The 24792-nt window shown below is 39.5% G+C and overlaps 2 protein-coding genes and 1 non-coding gene across 3 annotated transcripts in view; all 3 read right to left on the bottom strand.

Moving 5' to 3' along the window:
* ANKRD18A (ankyrin repeat domain 18A) overlaps positions 1 to 17286 on the bottom strand; it is a 53999-nt gene extending 36713 nt beyond the window's left edge. Inside the window, 6 exon segments of the mRNA XM_030817434.1 lie at positions 3615 to 3682; positions 6897 to 7034; positions 7824 to 7930; positions 12217 to 12390; positions 12553 to 12667; positions 16727 to 17286. Coding sequence (XP_030673294.1) covers positions 3615 to 3682; positions 6897 to 7034; positions 7824 to 7930; positions 12217 to 12390; positions 12553 to 12667; positions 16727 to 16932 — 808 coding nt within the window. The 5' untranslated portion in view covers positions 16933 to 17286.
* Positions 5104 to 5206, bottom strand: LOC115836467. Its single transcript, XR_004031549.1, has one exon. It is a non-coding gene; the product is annotated as a U6 spliceosomal RNA (small nuclear RNA).
* LOC100587726 (translation initiation factor IF-2) lies at positions 17241 to 18457 on the bottom strand. Its single transcript, XM_012508633.2, is given in 2 exon segments — positions 17241 to 18319; positions 18322 to 18457. Coding segments are annotated over 2 exon segments (1215 nt in total).
* Positions 18458 to 24792: the final 6335 nt, after the last annotated feature.

The raw sequence follows: 24792 nt of genomic DNA, 5'->3' as shown, positions 1-24792 counted from the left end.
CCTACCCAAGAGCAGTTCCTTGTTGTTTCTTGCTGGAGAATCACAAATCTATTTGGATATTTATTATCCCAATACCTCTCCCTCCTCAGCTTCAAAAGATAAGTGATTATTCTAAGCTAATCGCATAACTACATTTGCTTTCCCAGTGCCTGGTTTAGGAATGGGCATGTGGTGTGACCCAGCTAATAAAATATTACAGAAAGGGCTGAGCACGGTGGCTCATGTCTGTAATCCCAGCACTTTGGGAGGCTGAGGCAGGCGGATCAAGAGGTCAAGAGACTGAGACCATCCTGGCCAACATGGTGAAACCCCGTCTCTACTAAAAATACAAAAATTACCTGGGCGTGGTCGCATGTGCCTGTTGTCCCAGCTCCTCGGGAGGCTGAGGCAGGAGAATTGCTTGAACCTGGGAGGTGGAGGCTGCAGTGATCCGAGATCGTGCCACTGGACTCCAGACTGGTGATAGAGCGAGACTACATCCCCAAAGGAAAAAAAAAAATTACAAAAAGTCCCCTGCATCCTTCTGAGTTTTCTCCCAATTTAAAAGACACATGTGAAGAAAAGCAGCCCTCCCAGCCTTTAGATAATATCTTGTGAGAACATGATGTTTGGAGCTGTTGCTAAGTAGCCAACCATGAAGGGAAACATGAACAAGACACTGCCAACAGCATAGATGAAAGAGGAACAAGTGGGATCCAATAATATCACTGGACAACCAAAACAAGTCTGGTTCTTATTGTTTTGGCCACTGTTAGGTCTTCTAGTATTTGCAGCCAAAAGCATTCTACCTCAGAAGTTTCCCCTGGCCTACAGGATAAGATCTACTTATTTCTATACTATTAAAAGTCTTTTATTTAACTGGTTTCTAGACACAGGTAAAACAACAACAAAATCTTTCCTAAGCTTGCCTTCACTGACACATACTAAACATAATAAATACATAATAAATAATACCTATAAGCTATTTTCACCTCATTACTCCATTTTTTTTTTTTTTGGCACTAGTAAATTTGAACCGTTCATAAACTCTTCAAAGTTCACTCAGGTGTCCTACCTTTTGAACTTTCTCCTTGTGTTTTAGAACTTTCATTCTTCGTGGCTGCTGTTTCTGTCAAACATGCAAGCTTGTTAGATACTCTTTCTGCCAAGCATCATCCCTCTGCCTCCTTACCTGGCAAAGTTCCACTCACTCTACACACTTACCCTAAATCCTACCCACATTTTAGAAGATTGCATTCATCACCACAAACATAAAGGTGGCTGGCACATACTGAACATGATACATATGTAATAAATAACTATAAGCTCCCAGATGACATTGGACACACAGTAAGCACTATTTCAGGTAGTAAATAAAATAAATAACAGTGGTAACAACAATCTCCTAACTCTAGTTTTTAAATGCATTTTGTAACATTGGAAAAATGCTTAGTCTATAACAGATACATGATAGTTATTATTTAAGTGGACAAGTATTTGAATGAATTAAAATATTTTTCTTAAAAATTCTGTTGAAAAAACACAAAAATTAAATAGTTATCTATATTCTATTATGAGCACCTTAAAGACAAAAACTATGTCAATTCCATCTTTGTCTCCTGCAATTTGCCAAACCTAACTTATAGAAGTGGTTTGATAAATATGTACTAAATTAAAGGTGTCTTTATACAGTTCAGATTGTACAATGCATTAGGTGTTATATTTTTGTTATTGTGAACCATTTTTATAATTTTATTATAATTTTTTGAGCCTAGAGTTTGGCTATTGGAATATTTATTATGATTATCTCTTGCCTAATGGTAACAGAGTAACTTTTTTTTTTTTTTTGAGATGGAATCTTGCTCTGTCACCCAGGCTGGAGTGCAGTGGTGCATTCTTGGCTTACTGCAATCTCCACCTCCTGGGTTCAAGCAATTCTCCTGCCTCAGCCTCCCGAGTAGTTGGGAATACAGGTGCCCACCCCCATGTCTGGCTAATTTTTGTACTTTTAGTAGAGATTGGGTTTCACCATGTTGGCCAGGCTGGTCTCAAACTCCTGACCTCAAGCGATCTGCCTTCCTTGGCCTCCCATGTGCTGGGATTACACATGAGCCACCACGCCCAGCCTGGTAACAGATTATTTTGTTCCAATAAAATTACTATTATTGTGATAACTATCCAGCACATAAAAAAACACAGCTTGTTCTAGGAAGTGAATATATCTCATGAAGTTCCAACTTATGGTGAATAAATAAAAAATAGACCTGGTTTGTATAAGAATATGTAACATAACTTCTGCTTTTTGGAAAGGAATTACTTTCCTGTCTTCTGCATTCAGTAGGTATCTTCAAAAACAATCTTCTATTTGTATGGGTGCACACTGGCTCAGTTTTATGGTTCTTATTGCCATTTGTTTATGGTATCAGAAAGGGATATTTGAATTCCTAGTTCTAAAGACAGTTACTTTCTTAGTGACACAAATTCCTGTGTAATGCAGTTGACCCTTGAACAATGAGTTTGAACTGCAGGGGTCCACTTATATGCAGATTTTTCTTCTGCTTCTGCAACCCAGAGACAGCAAAACCAACCATTTTCTTCCTCCTCAGCCTAATCAACCTGAAGATGATAAAGATGAAGACCTTTGGGAGGATTCACTTACGTTTATGAATAGTAAGTATATTTTTTTCTTGTCTATGATTTTCTTTATAACAGCTTCATTTCTCTAGCTTACTTTATTCTAAAAGCATATTATATAATAATGCAACTCATACAAATACGTGTTCACTGACTGTTTATGTTACCAGTAAAGTTTCCAGTCATCGGTAGGTTATTAGTAGTTACGTTTGGAAGGAGTCAAAGTTATACTCAGATTTTCAACTCCACAGGAATCAGAGTCCCTAACCCCCACAATATTCAAGAATCAACTGGAATTAACATTTATTTACTAAATGCAAACCATTTACTATAAAAAAATAAATAGAAGATCCATTTGCATAACAAGTCCAATTTGTAACAATGTAATTATAGAGGAAAATGCAACATATTAATCTAATTTCTTATTTATATTAATACAAAAATATGTATAATTTCAGGGATCATAAGTAGGTAAATGAATTTTTTCAGACAATACTGTTTGAGACTGAGAATTAGCTACAACTAACTTCTTAAATAACTCTGAATTCTAAACTAAATAAATTTTAAAAAATTTGTATATAAACATACATATTTTAAACTGCTTTTTTATGATTAAAAATATGTAATCTTACTTTTTTTGTTTTCTTTGGAGATAGAGTCTTGCTTTCCCATCCAGGCTGGAGTGCAGTGGTGCAATCTCAGCTCACTGCAACCTCCACTTCCTGGGTTCAAGTGATTCTCCTGCCTCAGCCTCCCGAGTAGCTGGGATTACAGGCACCCGCCATGACGCCCAGCAAATTTTTGTATTTTGAGTAGACATGGGGTTTCACCATGTTAGCCAGGCTGGTCTCAAAATCCTGACCTCAGGTGATCCACCCGCCTCGGCCTCCCAAAGTGCTGGGATTACACATGTGAGCCACCATGCCTGGCTGGTAATTTTGCTTTTTTAAAATCAGTAAGATGACCAAGGGAAATCAGAAATTTACTATCAGAAGTCTTACCTTGATTGTCATTTCGAAGACGATTTTTAAGTATCTTATTTTTATGTTCCAAAATTTGTTGTTCAATGCTATGCATAATAAATGTAATAAACAAAATTAGTATTTTAATAGTGATATGAAAAATCTTTACCAAACAGATTAAATTCTTAAAGCATTTCAGACAATATCAGAGCTAATATCAGAACTCTAATGTCCAATACACTTTAAAATTTTAAGCTCTATAAACTTATTAAGCTTCTAATTAAAGAAGAAAAACAGGAAGTACTCATAAACTGAGAAAAGCATAGCTCAGTAAATTAATTCTAGTTAGCTAGCTTAACACCCTGGAAACTGTCCTGCATTCAGAGTAAGTCCTCGCTCTGTAACCAATAGGTATTTTGTTTTCAGACCAGTTGCTTCTCTTAAGCTCCATGGCTTCTTCTAAAAAATAAAGATTTTACTACTTGACTTCACTAGGTCGTTAGGAGGATGTAATTAGATAACATGCTTAAATGTTCAGAGAAATAGTAAAGCAATGGAAAAATTTATTCTTGAACTGCATTGCTGAAACCATTTTGGAATCTCAAATAAAACCTGATGAGTGGCCCGGCGCGGTGGCTCACGCTTGTAATCCCAGCACTTTGGGAGGCCGAGGCGGGCGGATCACGAGGTCAGAAGATTGAGACCACGGTGAAACCCCGTCTCTACTAAAAATACAAAAAATTAGCCGGGCGTGGTGGCGGGCGCCTGTGGTCCCAGCTACTCGGAGAGGCTGAGGCAGGAGAATGGTGTGAACCCGGGAGGCGGAGGTTGCAGTGAGCCGAGATCGCACCACTGCACTCCAGCCTGCGCGACAGAGCAAGACTCCGTCTCAAAAACAAAAAAAAAAACCTGATGAGTGTTTTTCCATAGGTTCTAATATTTGAATGTCACAGTTTTCAAAGAATATGCTAATTTTGGTTATATTAGTCCTATTCATTGTGGCTTGTAGTTCAGAGCATTTTAGCTAGTTCATAACTTGTAACTAAATTTATATATAAATATATTATTATCTCATTAAAACATATAACCTAATTGTCCCCTATTACTGAGCTCATCAATCACACCAAGGGCAGAAAACTAATAGGTGTCAAAACCCAGCTGGGACAACTACCATTCCTTCTCTACCTCCTCAAACTCAGAGCCAGCAGGTCTGTGTTAGAGGCTGCATCTTCTTGGTCCTCTCCGACTGACATACAAGACAAAGCCCTGCTTGTATTGTTTTTCAGTTCCATGAAAGAGATACAAGTTGATGTTCCCTCATTTCCAAGTCATGTACTAACAACATATTTGCATGTAACATCCCATGTGCTACTCAGCTCTGTTCTCATTTCACAGATCACCTTACATGAATACTTTTATAATGATCATAATAACAATTTCCATCTCGGGTGTCTCCTGTTTTGGTTTGACTCACATTGTTTCCTAGAAGCTAGTTAACAAATAGTCAAATGACCTTCTGGGGACTGTGCAACATGTGGAATGCTTTCTGAATTTGCGTGCCCTCCTTAGGCAGCAGGCATGCTTATCTGTTCTGTATTGATTCAATTTTAGAATATGTGCTGCTGAAACAAGTATAAAGCCCTGTTTTATACATGGATACTGATGAGTCATGGGTAAGGCTTAGCTCTGTTAAATCCAAATTACCTACTTTAGATACAGAGAATTCTATTGAATGACTTCCTGTGAGGTAAAATTTTAAAATATCTTAAAAACTTGAGGTAGAGATTCAAGTAGCCTGAGAGATTTTCATTATTATGGAAACACATTACTTGAGGGGCCAACTCCAAGTTGGTGCCCATTACTCTATTGAAGGATAATGTGGAACCTTCTGCTATCTAACAAAAGCTGCTACACAGGTCAGAAAAAAGCCTCAAGGTACAGATGTGATAACAAAAGGCAAAGGGACCTCTCCTCTCTTCCTGCAACATTATTTGAACATCCCTAACTGTTGAGTACAATCCCAATTAATATTTGCTAGAGAAAAAATGGACACTGGTCTCAAAGGATAACATACCATGAAGGTATAGGCTAAGCCTAGCCAAGAGGTGGACTACAAATAAGATTTTTAGTGTTGGGGGAAGGTCAATTTACTCACTATGTGTGTGGGTAGAGCCAGGAGGCCTCACTGCCAGAGCAGGGTGCTGGGAACAATGGCTGAGCCTATGTACATGAACTAAAAAACACTGTAGCTGTGGGCCGGGCATGATGGGTCACGCCTGTAATCACAGCACTTTAGGAGGCCGAGACGGGTGGATCATGAGGTCAGGAGATTGAGACCATCCTGGCTAACATGGTGAAACCCCATCTCTACTAAAAATACAAAAAAAAATTAGCCAGGGATGGTGGCGGGTGCCTGTAGTCTCAGTTACTTGGGAGGCTGAGGCAGGAGGATGGCGTGAACCCGGGAGGGGGAGCTTACAGTGAGCTGAGATTGTGCCACTGCACTCCAGCCTGGGCGACTGAGCAAGACTCCGTCTCAAAAAAAACAAAACAAAACAAAACACTGTAGCTGTGGACTCTGTGTATGAGTCACCATGAAGAGTGAGGGATCTGAATCAGTAAGGGCATCCTGGTGGCAAAAGTCAATCATTACCAGATTGCAGGACCAGTTACAATGGTAGCAATACAGCAAGTGAATCAATGGAAACAACAGAATGACTAGAATGGCCTTTTCCCCCCTTCTGACTTGTAAAGCAAGACTGTCTTCCTTGGGCTTAGGGAACCCCTTAGCTTTTTGAAAAATTCAAAGGAGGAAGGCATAGGAGATAGCCCCAGGGGATAATACAAGATTTTCTGCTAAAGTGGACATTTCAAGACCCAATAACTAATTAGAAAAGTCAGGCCAGGCATGGTGGCTAGCAGTTTGCAAGGTCGAGGCAGGAGAATCACTTCAGCCCAGGAACGTCAGTAACATAGTCAGACGTTGTCTCAAAAAAAAAAAAAGAAAGAAAGAAAGAAAAAGTAAAAGATGTGACATTATTTCTATCTCACATATAAGGGTTATACTTGGAATAAAATGAACAACACTGAGATCCCTAGGGATAAAGGTCTTTAAAACTCTGGAAAGAATCTTGCACTCATTGCTACTTCTGACTAGTCTAGATTTCTGTTTGATTTCTGGCTAAAAAGTGGACTAACTTGTTGCCATTCCAAACTACCTCAACCAAATTATGAACTGTCACCTAATATATAAGATGCAATAGTTGTAATTATTTTAAAACTTAATTTAGTGCTAACCGGTCTTTGAATATAAGCACATACCTTCTCAAATCACAACAAACAGCATAATCCTCGGCCGTTTGGCCAAACGTGTCTTGAGAAAAGATATTTATATTTTGTTGAAGGAGGAGGCTGATGATACTTGACGAGCTACGCTGTACTGCAAGTATGAGGGCTGTTCTAAAATAATAAAGAAATAACAGCATTCAAGAACTTTAATAAAGATATTTAATTGGCAAATTGGATACACTTTACCAATTTCATCTTGCCTGTCAGGATAGACATAATAACCATTTACATGTACCAGCTTATGTGTATAAGCATCTTGGGTGCTCAAGTGTTCATCTTGGTAAATTACCACTAAGGCTAAAAGGCAGGGGCAACAAGCAAGCTTCATGTCCCATTGGGATATGACATAATACAAGTTGCTAATTTATAGTCCTTTGATGGCCAAGAAACTGTGCTGAGGTCACTTATCTAAAGTAGGCAAAAATTTAGATGAAGATTTTCCCATTGCTTCCCTAGTCTGATATATTGTAATTCAAAGTCAGCTAGGGATCAAATAAGTAAGAGCTATCTGCAGACCGAAAACAACAGCAACAACAATAATAACAATAATAATGATAATGGTAATAGTAGTATTTGTAAACTGAAAGTTAAAGTCTACACTTTAAAAAATTAATAAAATACGAAACCCCTTTAGCTAATATAAGATTACAGGACCAAAAACATCAAATTACAAATAACAGTCTATAACAGAAGATGAATCCTACTATATACAGTTTTTTATGTTGCTCAGTCCAAATAACTGCTTTTCTACCTGATTATTCGTGTTATTTTTTACTATATGCCAGTAATTATAAGTTTAATCTTATTAACATTTCTGACTTGAGTGACTCTTACCACTCTAGAATACTCAGGTTTTTAGGAAAACAAACAAACAAACAAACAAACAAAAAACTACTGCACCTTCTGAAATTGTCAACGGCATGTACATTTGCCTGGTTTTTCAACAAAAATTCCACCATATGCTGTCTCCCAGAATTTATAGCAAACAAAAATGGAGTGTTTCCCTCCTGTAAGAAAGCAAAAACAATCTATAATTCACAAAATTATGTATTTCAGAACTGAACTAAAAATCTTCTATAAGATGCTATGAACTTAAACATGCAATATAGAGAGAAAGTAAATGCAAAGCAGTCCCGTCCTTTTCACTCCTCTGTGCTTTCCCACACACTGCCTTGCGAACACCCCTCCTCTGCCTCCCCACGTTAACTTCGGTCATCTCCAAAACTCCCTTTATTTACCAGTCCCCAAAATCCTTGCTTCTGTCTCAGCATTTAGCATAGTACATTGTAATTATTTCATTGTTTCCCACTGAAACCAAGAGTTTATTGAGGGTAAGGGCTGTATCTTTTTTCTCTATAACCCTAAAACCTAAGACATAGTAGTGAATGCTTTAAGTTTTTAAAATAAATTAATGATCTAAAATATTATCTCTAGAGCAGTGTTTCTTAAACTATATTTCAAAGAATATTTGTTTTACCAGAAGAACTGTACCCCAACAAAAAGACTCCATGATCATCTGCATTTGAGAAGTATTACAAAACTATATTACATGGCCAACAATCTAGAAATCCCTTGAACTTTGCCTAATCTCAATTTGACAATACTTTTTGTGGCAAACATTAACATTTTAGGAACTAGAGTTTCAGGGATACAGTTGCCAGAGCTTCCCAATACAAGTGGAGGTTTCCTCTGGGTGGCACAAACTTGCCTGATTTACTTCTATCAATGGTGTCAGGATGCCCATGTCAGGCACTCCTGATCCAAAGAGGCCACTAAGGAAATGAGCTCTGAATTAAGAGAGATTGGCTTCAAATGCGCTTATTTTCCTTATTATTAAATAGTCCATGGGATTTTTCCTAATACAAGAGGATAGATTTTTATCTTAACTATTAGAAAGCTCAGTATGTTCTGTGTAAGAGAGACCGGTTAAAAATTTTTGAAAATAAATATTAAAAAGCAAAGCTCAGTAAGAAATTCTATTCTCAATTATAATGATAATCCTGGGATGCTAATGCAACTTTACTTTTTAAATCCATTTGTATTGATTTGCATTTTAATTGCTATTTAACATTTTTTTTTACTTTAGGCAAGATATAAATCAGAAATAAAAATACAATGGCTTATCAAAAAAAGTTCTAATACTGATGTATAGGGTTTATTTCTAGCATAACAAAAGCCAGTAAGTCACTTGCATTTTTTTCTTTTTCTTTTTCTTTTTCTTTTTTTTTTTTTTTGAAATGGGGTCTCACACTGTCACCCAGGCTGGAGTGCAGTGGCATGATCTCCACTCACTGCAAGCTCCACCTCCTGAGTTCACACCATTCTCCTGCCTCAGCCTCCCAAGTAGCTGGAACTGCCGGTGCCTGCCACCACACCCGGCTAATTTTTTGTATTTTTAGTAGAGACGGGGTTTCACCGTGTTAGCCAGGATGGTCACCATTTCCTGACCTCGTGATCTGTCCACCTCAGCCTCCCAAAGTGCTGGGATTACAGGCATGAGCCATAGCACCCAGCCATCACTTGCATTTTTAAGGGACATTGCTGAGAAGAAAGATAGAATGTCTGCAATATTCATAATCTATCCACTTCTCAGCAGGAATAAACTAAAAAGGCTTCTAGGCATTCTTATGAGCAGATGACTATTTGTGGTATAGATATAAAAAAAGAGTTAAAAAAACTTCTGAATTCTAAAATTCAACTCTATAATTGAGGGACTTATATAAACTATAGACTATATATTATGAACCAATATATGCTGTCTTGAAAACCTTGAAGTCTTTATGAAAACATACTACAAAAAAGGAGTTGTAAACTCAAATACTTATAAGGATGAAGGAGGTTACCTAAGTAAGTGAAGTACTCAGGTGACACAGTAGCAAACTGGAGAATATGTGCCTCCTACACAGGGCAACCTCTGCGCAGCAGACCAAGCAGTGATGCGGTTCAGGGGACACCAGATTTGATTCTTAAGCCTGAGGTCCAGATTTCTGCATGAGTCCACTAAAGTTTACATGTTGACTCAATTCAAACAGGCAAAGAACAAATCTATATGCCACATTTAGACTATAGCCCTTGTGTTTTTATATTTGCTATGAATGTGTTGCTAAATGATTGTGTATAAACTAAGTATTTGCATGTGGAACTTTTTCTTTCTCTAGTATCATATGTTTAATAAAAAAACTCAGGCCCTGATATATACATAATAAAAACTGCTGTTAACACTCATGATACCCACCTCAAGAATTTTCCCAACATTTATTCATTTGCAATCTATGTGTATATAATTTTCCCAGATTGTTAACCAAATAGATAATTAGCTCATAGGAATGCTGAAACTAAACTATTAAAAGAATTCCTATTGTATTCTCACTGACTTCAAGGATTTCAGTGTTTAAAACTGACATCCTGATAATGCCAAAGCTCTATAAACTTAATAGACTTACTGAGATAGTCCCTAATACAACTGCAACTGAAAAAAAAAGGTTCAAGATTTGCTACTGATCTAATTGAGAAAATCTCACTTCTAATGAACACTTGTTGACACATAATCGCTTGAATGGTGACAAAGGAACATGAAATTGTGAAAGGGTCAGTCTCTACTTATTGAAAGATTACCCACAAGTAAATTGCTAAAGACTTTCTGAATGACAGTGAATGATTCATGGTGGGAAGCAAAAGGTGTTATTCTGTAAGCTGAGAGATATTGCCAATGATATTTCCTTTCACTTCCCAGTCACAAAGATAGAGAAAGACAGATAAATCAGGTTAATGTTATTGGAAAAGAGAATTTTGAAGAAAGTGGCACCTATCAAATGCCAACTGTTTTAGAGATTTCTTATGTCTTTGAGATACAGGAATTTATATACTGCACTTATCTATTCTGTGCTTCTTAATTAGGAGTGTATTCGAACACTGAGGTTTTTTTTTTCTTTTGCTCTTGTTGTTGGAAGAGACAAGAGTCTTACTATGTATTTTTAGTAGAGACGGGGTTTCACCGTGTTAGCCAGGATGGTCTCCATCTCCTGACCTCGTGATCTGCCCACCTCAGGCTGGACTCAAACTCCTAGGCTCAAGCAATCCTCCCACCTCAGCCTCCTGAGTAGCTGGACTACAGGAACATGCCACTGTGCATGGCTTCAAGAAAATATTTTTAACCATACATGTTCAGAATATATTAGATCTATTACATCAAAATCCTCAGGGGAAAGCCTACACTTGTAGACTTTTAACAAAATTTCCCCAGGTCACTGTAATGCACAATTCTAGCTGAGAATTACTGCAGCAGACAATCACTTCAGTTTCATCTCTCACCCACACGGCCAATATCCTTTATTAGCTTGGGATGTGGCCAGAGAGAAGAGTATGAGATAGAGTTATGTATTAAAACTCCAGTTCATTTTCCTGGGTGTGGGTATTACAGGGACAAGCAAACTCAAAATCCCAGTTGATTGTGCTATTTATAAGCTGCTTATTTCCCACCTTCCCACCAAGATATTCTAGATTTGAAAGGAGAGTTTAGACTCTTAGCTAAGTGGCTGTTTTTGCAAAGATGGGTAATAAGTCAGTTACTAACTTGTTCCACCCTTTGCTGAAGTGTTTCTCACTTCATTACCACCTATTCACTGCCAATCTGGTTTCCTCAGAGTCCTCTAAAAATTAATCTTTAGGCAAGTTTCAGTCACTCTTTTTACCAAACCAAAAATGATTACCCCAAAGCTGAAGAGCGCTTTGTCTCAATACATAAACTGGAAAAACAACAAACTAAAAAACAAAACCTCTTCTTGGCATTTTCCCTCATTACCTAATTTCCAAGTGACCTGCATGTTTTTGATTGCTCTCCTTTTCCCTTCCTATTTTTCCCTCTTAAACCTTGCCCATGAAAGATACATCCATTTTTTTAGAAAACCGTCAGCAGCAGCAGCAAGACTTCCATTTATTGTAAGTTGCTTTGGTTTTGAGTTTTAAGATAAAGCCTATTTCCAGGGCAATTTTTTTTCCTGTGATGTTTTTACACTAATTAGAAAAAAAATACACCTGGGGTAGGAAACAAATACTTGAAAAGAAGAAGTTTTACCTTAACGAATTCACAAATACTTCCCATAAGTGCACTAAAATAGCTGTGCCCTCTAATGCTTCTTTAAAAGTATCAATATTTAAAGTAAAATTTTAGACAATTAAGTTATTTCAAAACACTTTCATTCAGGAAAACTTGAGTTCCAAATATGAAAAATTGACTCTTACCTATGTCAATGTTAAAACAAACATTTTGAAAAGAAAGTTGATTGATCTGTACCTCATTTCGTGCTTCACTATTTGCATGGTGGGAAAGCAGTTTTTCTGCCAGTGAAGTCCCCTGATTATACACAGCATAATGGAGAGCAGTGTTGCCGTAGATATCCTTAATGTTTGGATTGGCACCATGTTCCAGGAGAATAATGGCACAAGCCTCTTCCTGGCAGTGGACAGCCTATTAGTGTTAGATAAAAAATTAGACTATAAATTCCAATAATTCAAAATACATATCCCACAGGTTCCACCAACTAGCTATATTTAAATGAGACAAATTCATTTTAATTCTATGTATTTAAATCAAATGCATTTCATGCTGAAAGAGTTGGCTACTATATACCTTCATTAAAGGCGTCCTTCTTAGTCTGTCACAGACGTCAATCTGGCATCCTTTGCCCAGCAAGAGAGTGACCACTTCTACACGGCCAAAGGCACAGGCCAAATGTAGAGCAGTCCTAGGAGAGCAAGAGGAGTTTTCAGGAAATGTAGTGCAGTATCTCAAAACCTACAATGGTTCATGTAATTGTAAACATTGAATGGCGTGTAATTCCTCTGCCTTCAAAACAAATAATTTTCTTTTGAAGAAAGTACAATATTTATTAGCTCTTACTTCTCCCTACCTTAATGAAACAGCAGCCTATTTGGATAGAATGAGCTTGGTGTTTGGATTCAGTTCAACTAGGGTTTGAGTTCCACTTTGAACTCGGTCACATACCAGCTATTGCTTAGCCTTTCTGTGCCTGAATTTCCTCATTAATAAAGATGACAACAGCAGCTAGCTCACAGGACACCACTGTGATGCTTAAATGAGACTCTATGTAAAGCATTTAGAACCATTTCCAGAACAAGCAACGACTCAATAATTGTTAGATTGTTGTTTGTTGAGACACAGTCTTGCTCTGTTGCCCAGGCTGGAGTGCAATGGTGTATTTATGCCTCACTGCAGCCTGTAGGCTCAAGCAATCCTCCTGCCCAGCCTCCTGAGTAGCTGGGACCACAGGAGTGCACCAGCATGATCAGCTAATTTTTAAAATTTTTTTGTAGAGTAGGAATGTCACTTTGTTGCCCAGGCTGGTCTCAAACTCCTAGCATCGTGGGAACTTCCCACCTCAGCTTTCCAAAGTTCTGGAATAACAGGTGTGAGCCATGCACCCAGCCAGATGTTATAATTATTACTATTACTACTACTTAACAAAAACATTTTAATTAAGTAAAGTGATACAATTATTGCTATTTTGCAGGATGATTTAAAGATTAGGTCACATTTTAACATATCTGATATTGGAACGGTATTTATAATTCATAATTTTTTATAACTATAATTGGTAACATTTAAAAAATCATCTTATTAATATAGAAAATAGTAGGGTATCACACAATCCATGAGGCCTTACATTAAGTAGAATACTGTACACACAGCAGGTCTAGGGCAGTTCTAGCCATCTAATTGACACTTAAATACATTTTAATTCCTAAAAGTACCATGGGGAAAGAGCACTGAAATAACAACGTATTTTTTAAACAAATTACTTCTTACTTTGATTTTTAAAAATGTGAAGCTGGCCGGGTGCAGTGGCTCATGCCTGTAATCCCAGCACTTTGGGAGGCCGAGGTGGGTGGATCTCTAGGTCAGGAGTTCAAGACCAGCCTGGCCAACATGGTGAAACCCCGTCTCTACTAAAACTACAAAAATTAGCTGGGTGTGGTGGCAGGCACCTGTAATCCCAGCTACTCAGGAGGCTGAGGCGGGATAATCGCTTGAACCTTGGCAGCAGAGGTTGCAGTGAGCTGAGATCACACCACTGCACTCCAGCCTAGGTGACAGAGTAAGACGCTGTCTCAAAAACAAAACAAAACAAAACAAAACAACAACAACAACAACAAAAAACCCGTTAAGCTAAAGGAAACTCTTGATCGAGATGAACAGGTATGGCTCATTTTAGTCAACAGTTAGATTTACAGAATATATGCAAATCAGACTTTCCAATGATTAATATTAGGATTTAAGACTGATAAGTTTTCAAAAGGGCAGTTAAAGCTTATCTTTTATTGTTTTCTACCTTCAGAAATGCTTTTGCTTGAAAGGTGGGAGGAAAAGCTTCAATAAGATTAAGTCCTACTATTCCCATTTTAAATCTCTCATCTTGCTGAGGCAGAACAGGTAAACATAAAGTTTTTAAGTATGGAAGGATCCTGGGAGATAGCGTAAAATGTCTGCTACATAACATATTCAGGTTATGTTTGATGAATAAATGGATTGATAGAATACAGTTGGGGAGCTCAATATTTTTAAATACAACTTCTAGAAACCAATATTTTTGTGATAGTAATAATATTTGCTATTTGTTATTTTTATAAGACTACAACTATAATGAAATGATTAATCTATCATTGTTGCCTATATGTAATGAATCTATACATAAGAAAAACATATATACATAATGAAGTATATACATAAAATCTGCAAGCAGATAAAAAGATTCCCTTTTTACTTCTGAAGAAGCTAAAAGTTCAAACAAAATAACAACCCTCACAATAATAATGATAAAAAATAGTGAGAAATTATTTTTATCTGTACAAGATTCACATTTCTCTCTTCCCAAAATTTATTCCATTAATAATAAATTTTTACTAGAAATTTTTTAAATGCTCACTTCAGAAATCAAAGGTAAGAAAAAGGAACAAAAAACTTTAAAATACAAATGCTCAGAAGTTACAAATTTTATCCTATTTTGTACATAGTTTTGCCTAACACAAGACCATAGTATGTTTGTGTGTATGTGCAAGCAAATGATTTGTTTTTCCTTACTGGCTGTAACAAAATGCATCTTCACACATCAACATACTTCTCTACCTGTTGCCACCTTCAATGGCCACATATCCATTCTATGGGTTCTTGTTAACATAAATGCTGGGAAAAAAAGTGCATGTATCTCTATTTTTTGAAGGTATTTTAATACAATGGAATTGATGGGTAAAGGGCATATACATTTTTAAAATGTGGTAATTATCTCCAAATTATCCACTTGAAAAGTCATCAGCAACTTAAACTTCAAGCAGCAGTGTAAGTGCCACTGTTCTTTATTCTCACAAACACTGTGGATAGAAAACAGTCTCATTCCTCTTTTAACTTAAATTCTCTTATGAGAAACACTAAGGAATTTTTCCTATGTACATAAGTAACTTGTGGATCTGCAAAAAGTACTTTGCTCACTTTTAGAGTTCTTTTCTTGTGGATTTGATTGGAAAGAATTCCCTGTAAAATAAAGATGTGCTTTTTATCTGTATATATATATATATATATATATATATAACTGATATATATAACATTATATTAGTAATATGTACAATTTGTCATACATATAATCAGTAATATATATGTTATATATAATAAAGAATAAATTCCCTGTAGGATGAAGATACACTTTTCATCTGAATACATATTTTTATATATTAGTAAAAATATATATAGTAAATATTTTTCAAGTGTGTTATCTTTTGTTAATTTTTTTCTGATACACAGGGGATTTTAATTTTAGTTTGCTAAATCAACCTTGAGAATGCCTGCTTGTGAGGTCATTCTTAGGAAGGCCTCTGTTAACGTAAAATGTACCTGTATAAATAAGTCTTTGTGTTTTCTTCTGGTACTTTTCTCATTTTGCATATGTAAAAATTTCAGTCTGAATTCCATCAGGAACTCATTTTTGTGACATAAAATTTCATTAGTTTTCTTCACATAGCAGGCATTTTATTAATAACTCATCCTTTCCTACTCATCTGAAATGTTACCGTTATCAATCCCTGTGTATATATCTTACATATATTTCAGTGTTTTTGATTTCCTATTCTGTTCCATTTATTTATATGTGTTTTTAGCTGTTAGTAAATAATTAATTGTGGGAATTAATAGCACATTTTGATATCTAGAGGAGCAAGTCTTTTTTCACTCCATTATAAAAATTTTTTAATGTCATCACAATAGAAAAAGATAGACAGCAGGTGTCATGCAAAAATGATAAAACCTTGATATTTTCATTCGGTTTATGTAAAACTGATAAACATATTAAGAGCTCACATTTTGAGAAAACTGAGTCTTCTCATCCAACGAACCCACCTCCCACTTCCAAGTGTCCCTCTAAGAAGCCCCAGTAAAGAACCTATCCACCTAAGTGGATTCGCATGTAAAACCGACACAGGGTTTAATCTGAGAACTCTTCGCCTACTGAAAATGGCTCATGGTATTTTTGACATGGGAATGAGTTCTCATTAGGCACCTCCCTATCGTGTATATGGCTCCATGTTTTAAACGTGGATATACTTAACTTTGTGAGTTAAATCACTCAAATTATCCACCAAGCGCTACAGGCGGGAAATCGCCAGGGATGGAAGGCAGTTGAGGCTTCATTTGGCTCCGCGGCTCTAGGGTCCCGGCGACCTCCAAGGCCCCCGCCTCAGGGACTGCGGGGAAACCGGGCCTGGGGGCGCCCTCCCACCGCGGGCTGAACCCCCGCTACCTGTCCTTTCTGTCGCGGGCGTCCAAGTTCTGGAACCTGCGAGTCAGGCAGCGCTCCACCTCCGCGGCGTCGCCCTTGATGGCCGCCCTGTGGATCTTCCGCAGTTCCCAGTCCCCGATGTGGTACCCCGGACCCGGGTACTCTTGGTCCATGGAGCTCAGGAGCGCCTGGCCCAGGCGTCTCCCGAAACTAAAGAGCTTCCTCATGGTGGGGACTTCTCAGAGCCCACCACCCCGTCCTGAGCCGCCCTGGCTCCTCCTGGATTTTCCACTCCCACCCAGCTCCAAATGCGCGATCCTCCTCCCCACCCCGCGATCCACCCCTAAATCCAAGATCCACCCCCCAACCCCGCGATGTAGTCACAATTCGCGATCCGGCCCGGTCCACCACAGCCTTCAGCAGCGACACTCGCAGCCTCCGACCTCTCAGACCGAGTGAGCTCGACTAAGCCGTTACTCGCGCTCCGGCAGCTGGGCGCTCTGACTTCTCCGACCGCGTGAGACCAGCAAAGCGGTTAGGCGCGCGCCTGCAGCTCAGCGCCAGCCCGGACTCCGGAAGCCGCTCTCGAGCACGCCTGGCCAGCAGAGGGCGGCTGCAGCTCGGGCGCAGGCGCCCCTGGCTTGCGGGTTTTCCTGGGCTCCCGCGGGACGTCCCGGAACCGCAGGCGCCCATTACTTCCCGCCTGAGGGCCGGCCTGGCCGTGACTCTCGCCCCTCTCCTCCTCCGAAGAGAGATCAGGGCCGCTCCAGGGGCCGTCCGCAGCCACCGGGGATGGGGCTGAGGGTCGCTTCCTGCCCCGGTGCAGCCGCCGCCGGGCAGACCGCCTGGGTTGGCCACAGCCGCGGCGACATCTAGCCCCGGTTCTGCGAAGCAGGGCGCGCCAACCAGCTTGGGAGTTGCCCGGCGCCTGTAGCTGAGTGCCCAGGCGGTGGAGCACCGCCTGGGCGGCCTCTGGATCGCGAGTGCCCCTGGCCTGAGAGCCCGCCAGACCCTGCCCCCGCCCGGCTCCTCCTCTGCCAGAGCTCGAGACCTCTAGCCAGGGGCCCTCTGTAGCCACCGGGGATGGGGCTGAGGGCCGGTTCCCGCCCCTGTGCAGCTGCTGCAGGGCAGACCGCCTGGCTTGGCCGCAGCCACAGGGACATCTGGCCCTGGTTGTGAGATGTGGGGAGTGCCGGCGGGCTCGGGAGTTGCCTGGAGGCTGCTGCCTGCACACAGAAGGCGGCTGCAGCTTGGGTGCCCAGGTGGGCTGTAGGTTCATGGCCTGGTCGGCCTCGGGATCTCCAGCGCGCCCAGCCTGAGGGCCCCCAGGCCATGCCTCCCGCCCACTCCATCTGAGGGAGATCGGGGCCTCCGGCATGGGCACTCGGCAGTCACCCCGTGTGGGTTTGAGCAGCGGGTTCTCAGTTCTTGCTCCTGTGCAGCCGCCGCCGTGCAGAATGCCTGGCTTGGCCGCAGCCACTGGGACACTTGGCCCTGGTTCTGCGATGCTGGGAGCGCGAGCGGGCTCGGGGGTTGGCAGGTAGCTGCTGCCTGCACACAGAGGGCGACTGCAGTTTGGGCGCCCAGACGGCGGAGCATGGTCTGGTTGCCTCTGGAATGCGTGCGCGCCAGGCCTGAGAGCCCCCCTGGTGGTGCCACCTGACCCGGTCTTCCTCTGCTGGAGCCTGGAGCAGCTGGAATGGCCACTCTGCAGTCACAGGGGATAGAGTTAAGTTTTCTTATCCCACGCATGCACACAAGAAGGTAACTATTCTGTGAGGAAATTAACATGTTAATTGACTTCATTTTGGTAATCATTTCAGAATGTGCATATAAATGCATCACATGTACAATTTTTATTTCTCTATTACACCTCAGTAAAGCTGAAATAATTAACAAGATTGAAAGGATAAACCCACAGTTCTATACTAACAGTTGGACACTTCAATACCTCATTTTAATTAATGGATAGAAAAACCAGACAGAAGCTTCATGAGAAATACAAGACTTAAACAACAGTATAAGCCATTGAGAGGTAATATACATATACAGAACAGTCCGTCCGACAACAGCAGAATATACATTCTTTTCAAGTCTATATGGAACTTTCTCTAGGATAGGCCATATCTTTGTCCACAAAATATGTCCTAATCATTTTTAAATTTTGAAGTCATACAAAATATAATTTACAACCACAATGGAAGAAACAACAGATAAATAAGTGAAAACTGGAAAATTCACCAAAATGTGGAAATTAAACAATACAGCCTTAAACTACCAGTGAGTGAAAAAATAAATCACAAGCAAAATTATAAAATATCTTGAGACAAATTAAAATAAAAACAAAACATACAAAAACTTATTGAATGCAGTGAAAGTAGAGTTCAAAGGAAAATGTATGGATATAAACAACTACATTTAAGAAAAAAATCTCAAATCAATATCCTCACTCTATACCTAAAGGCAGTGGAAGAAAACAAAAAAAGACTAAATCCAAAGCTAGCAGGAGGAAAGAAAGAATAAAGAGCATAATTAGAGCATAAATCAATAAAATAGAAGGTTGGAGAGCAGTAGAATAAATAAACATAGATTCTTTGAAAGATCAAGCTTTTCACTGTATTGACTGAGCAAAAGATGGAAGACTAATTATTAAAATAATAAATGAAAGCAGAGCCACTACTACCAACTTTACAGAAATACAAAAGGATACAGGAGTATACTTTGAACAACTGTCTAACAACAAATTAGGCGGCCTGGATGAAATGGATGAATTGCTAGAAAGACACAAACTACCAAAGTGGCTCAAGAAGAAAGAGAAAATCTGAATAGACCTATAACCTAAGAGATTGAATTAGTAATCAAAAGTGATTAACAAAGAAACATGTATAGAAGTTCCCTTCTATGCCTAGCTTATTGAGTATTTTTATTATAGAAGGGTGTTGTATTTCATCAATGTTTTTTCTGGATCAATTGAAATGATCATGTGCTTATTCATTTTACTGTTACAGTATATTACGCTGATTGAATTGCCACCACACCCGGCTAATTTTTTGTGTTTTTAGTAGAGACGGGGTTTCACCGTGTTAGCCAGGATGGTCTCGATCTCCTGACCTCGTGATCCACCCGTCTCGGCCTCCCAAAGTGCTGGGATCAGCGGCGTGAGCCACCACACCTGGCCTGAATTAATATTTTAACACTTTTATTAAAGATAAGAGCCTTAAAATGGTATAATTCCAATTACTCTCCTTTGTCCTTTATGTTAGTTTTGTCACCTATTTTTTTCTGCATGTTTGTTGTGAGTTATCAGGAATTAGTGTTGGATTTTGCCAAAATTCTTTTATGTCTTTTGACATGATTCTATTGGTTTTCTACTTTATTTTATTTCTATGATGTACTATGTTCATTGTGTTTTAGATAGTAAACCAAATTTGCATTACTAGTAGTATTAATTCCAGAGACATGTAGTGTATGATCGTTTTACATACTGTTGGATGTAATTTGCTTCCAGGTTGTCAAACACGTTTGCAGGTAAACTTATGAGAGATATTGTTTGGCACTTTCCTTTTCTTCTGATATCTCCATCCTGCTTTGGCATCCTGCTAATACTGGCTTTCTAAAATGTTTTGGCATATCTTCTTTTCTGTATTTGCTGGAAATGTTTGTGTATGACTGATATACTTTCTTCCTTAAATGTTAGATGGAATTCATGGGTTAAGGCATCTAGCACTACACTCTTCTTCAGGGGGAATATATTTGATTACTAATTCAATTTTTTTTTTTACTTTATATACATCTATTAAGATTTTCTATTTGTTCTTTAGTCAATGTTGCTACTTAATGTCTTTGTCGGAATTTGCTTATTTCATTTATGTTGCTAAACTTGTTGACATTAGTTGTTCATCATAATACCTTAAATTCTTTTAAAATTTCTGTTGAATCTGTTGTGAGGTTCTATCTTTCATTCTTTTTTTTTTTTTTCTCAGAGTCTCGCTCTTGTCACCCAGACTGGATCCAGCATCCTGCTACTGGATATATAGATAAAAGAGAAGTATTATATCTTTGAGATACGGAATCAACGTAAGTGCTGCTCTAAGCATACAAGTGCAGGTATCTTTTTTATATAGTATTTCTCCTTTATGTATATATCCAGTAGCAGGATTGCTGTATTCCATATCTTTACAATAGCAAAGATATGAAATCAATCTAAGTGTCCATCAATAGATGATTGGCTAAAGAAAATGTGGTATGCATACAGTGGAATACTATTCAGCCATAAAAACAATAAAATCCACAATATTCTCATGTAACAAATCTGCACATGTATCCCTATGTCTAAAATAAACTTCAAAATTTAAAAAAGAATGAAATTATGTCTTTTGCAGCAACATGGATGGAAACAAAGTTCATTATCTTAAGTAAAATAACAGAAACAGAAAGTCAAATACTGCATGTTCTCACTTATAAATAGGAGCTAAATAACACATACTCATGGACACAGAGAGTGGAATAATAGTCACTGGAGACTCAGAAGGGTGTGTGAGTGAGAGGGGTGAGGGTTGAGAAATTTTGTAGTGGATATAATGTGCACTCTTCAGCGAATGTTTACACTACGAGTCCAGACTTCACCACTACCCAGTATGTCCATATAACAAAACTACACTTGTACCCCTTAAATTTATACAAATACAAATTAAAACATGCATGAGAGAGGACCTTAATTTTTCTTTTCTCTTTCTCTCTTTCTTCTTTTTGACAGAGTTTTGCTCTTGTCACCCAGGCTGGAGTGCAGTGGTGTGATCTCGGCTCACTTACAACCGCTGCCTCCCGGATTCAAGTGATTCTCCTGCCTCAGCCTCGAGAGTAGCTGGGATTCCAGGCCTGTGTCACCACTAGTAGAGACGGGGTTTTAACATGTTGGCCAGGCTGGTCTTGAACTCCTGACCTCAGATGATCTGCCTGCCTTGGCCTCCCAAAGTGCTGGGATCACAGGCATGAGCCACCGCGCCTGGCCAAAATCAGTTATCAATTAATTTTCAAACATGTAACTAGCAGGGGTTCAAGTAATGGGGGGACCATTATTGCATGCTTTGAAATTTGAGGGTCTCATTCTGCTGATTAATCTCTAGGGAACAAAAAACAAAACAAAAAGCAGAACAAACCAAAAAAGTCTACAATGCCTATCAGGGAATGCTTAAGGTTTGTACCAGTGTTGTTTTTTTTTACAGTGTGCTTGACACAGAATTTTGTTTTACTTGATGGGCAGGCTGTGATCTAATTGTCTAGTTGTGACCAATTTTTCCCTAGATGCATAAATTTTTTTCTGAGACTGGCAGACCACTAGAGGTCACCTTGCCAGCTTGTGTACCGGTTAATTAATCCTTACCCAAGAGACTTTTTCTTCCAAGACTTTTTCTTCCAAGACTGTCCTAATAGTTTTTTAAATTTTTTCTTCTTTTTTTTTTTTTTCTTTTTCAGACAGAATCTTGCTCTGTCGCTCAGGCTGGAGTGCAATGGCACAATCTCGGCTTACTGCAACCTCTACCTCCCAGATTCAAGCAATTCTCCTGCCTCAGCCTCCTGAGGAGCTGGGACTACAGGCGTGCCCACCACGCCCAACTAATTTTTGTAGTTTTTCTAGAGAAGGGGTTTTGCCATGTTGGCCAGACTGGTCTGGAACTCCTGACCTCAGGTGTTCCACCTGCCTCGGCCTTCCAAAGTGCTGTAATTGCAGGCATGAGCCACCACACCTGACCCCTAATGGCTTTGAAAGGGTTGACTCATCCCCACCTTTATAGAAAGTAGATTTTGCTCTCAAGAAACATTTAGGGCCAGGCGCAGTGGCTCACGCATGTAATTTGGGAGGCTGAGGCAGTAGGATCCACTAAGGCTGGGAGATCAGGACTGGCCTGAGCTATATAGTGAGACCCTGTCTCTACAAAATACAAAAAATAAAAAAATTAGCCGGGTGTGCTGGCATGTGCCTGTAGTCCCAGCTGCTGGGGAGGCTGTGGCAAGAGGATCACTTGAGCCCAGGAGGCCGAGGCTACAGTGAACTATGATTGCACCACTGCACTCTTGCTGGGGTGACAGAACAAGACCCTGTCTAGAAATATGTATATATTTTACACTAGTACCTTATTAATTTTTTAAATATGATTTTCTGCAGAATCCCAGCAATGTCTTTTTTTAAATCTATGATCATGAAAACATAACATTCTCATTGATTCTCTTAACATAATTAATTGTATTAATGGATTTCCAAGTGTTGACTCTCACTTGCATTTCTGGCACAAAAGGCAGTGGATTATGATGTGATGTTTCAATGTGCTGACACAATGGCTTCTAATATTTAAAAAGTTTACATCTATATTCACATGTCCTATACTTTTGTAATACATGGCTCAAACCAAGGTAAGATCTCATATCACCTTTACGCACCCTTCCTGAAAACTATTGGGAAGATTGACTAAGACTTGAATAGTTTAGGTAGCATCAGGTTATCAGTTAGTTTACTAGTAGAATTTCTCTCTGGATCATATGAACTTGGTGCTTCTGTGTATATGAGGGACTCTGATAAATGTCTCTGTTTCTTTTATAAATATTGTATAATTTAGAATTTCTATCTCTCTAGGCGTAAATGTTAATAAAATATATATTTATAGAATATATAACATCTACATTTGATTGTTTATTTACATTGGAACGCCCAACATTGTTTCCATTTATTTTTCATATCAGTATTTGACTTCAAGTTGCTGTTTGCACTGTAATCTGTTCACATATCTTTCTCAAGTTCCTCGCATGATCCCATTTCTCTGTTCACAGTGAAATGATAGTTTGGCTCAGGAATCTGAGGATTAACAGAAAATTGGGTTTTCTGTAGGGGACCATCTCAGGAAAGCACAGACTCTAGTAAGACGCGTGTGCTCGGTGTGCTCTGCTGCTAGCCCCTCAGTCTAGACTCACACCTTCCTGCTCCCTCCCTAGGAGCCTCTTCCTGTTGCCTCCAGGGATTATGGAAAGCAAGAGCCTCTGCCAAACACTCTCATCTTGCTAGAGATGCCCGCTAGAATGTGGGGAAAAGAAAGCGAGATCAGACTGTTACTTTGTCTATGTAGAAAGAAGTAGACATGAGACTCCATTTTGTTCTGTACTAAGAAAAATTCTTCAGCCTTGAGATGCTGTTAATCTGTAACCCTAGCCCCAACCCTGTGCTCGCAGAGACATGTGCTGTGTTGACTCAAGGTTTAATGAATTTAGGGTTATGCAGGATGTGCTTTGTTAAACAAGTGCTTGAAGGCAGTATGCTTGTTAAAAGTCATCACCACTCTCTAATCTCAAGTACCCGGGGACACAATACACTGTGGAAGGCCAAAGGCCACAGGGACCTCTGCCTAGGAAAGCCAGGTATTGTCCAAGGTTTCTCCCCATGTGATAGCCTGAGATATGGCCTCGAGGGAAGGGAAAGACCTGACCATCCCCCAGCCCCACACCTGTGGGTCTGTGCGGAGGAGGATTAGTGAAAGAGGAAGGCCTCTCTGCAGTTGAGATAAGAGGAAAGCATCTGTCTCCTGCTTGTCCCTGGGCAATGGAATGTCTCTGTGTAAAACCCGATTGTATGTTCCACCTACTGAGATAGGAGAAAACCACCTTAGGGCTGGAGGTGAGACATGCTGGCAGCAATACTGCTCTTTAATGCACTGAGATGTTTGTGTATGTACACATCAAAGCACAGTAGCTTTTCTTAACCTTGTTTAGGACACAGAGACCTTTGTTCATATGTTTTCCTGCTGACTCTCTCCCCACTATTACCCTATTGTCCTGCCATATCCCCCCTCTCCGAGATGGTAGAGGTAATGATCAATAAATACTGAGGGAACTCAGAGACTGGTGCCAGCGTGGGTCCTCTGTATGCTGAGCACCAGTCCCCTGGGCCCACTTTCCTTTCTCTATACTTTGTCTCTGTGTCTCTTTCTTTTCTCAGTCTCTCATTCCACCTGACGAGAAACACCCACAGGTGTGGAGGGGCTGGCCCCCTTCATAGAAAATTGTACTTGTTTTTGGTAATTGGTAACTGGGACAAAGTT

This window comes from Nomascus leucogenys, chromosome 8 (genome assembly GCF_006542625.1).
Source record: "Nomascus leucogenys isolate Asia chromosome 8, Asia_NLE_v1, whole genome shotgun sequence".
In the NCBI taxonomy this organism is placed as follows: domain Eukaryota; kingdom Metazoa; phylum Chordata; class Mammalia; order Primates; family Hylobatidae; genus Nomascus; species Nomascus leucogenys.
This window is presented reverse-complemented; position numbering and strand designations above follow the sequence as displayed.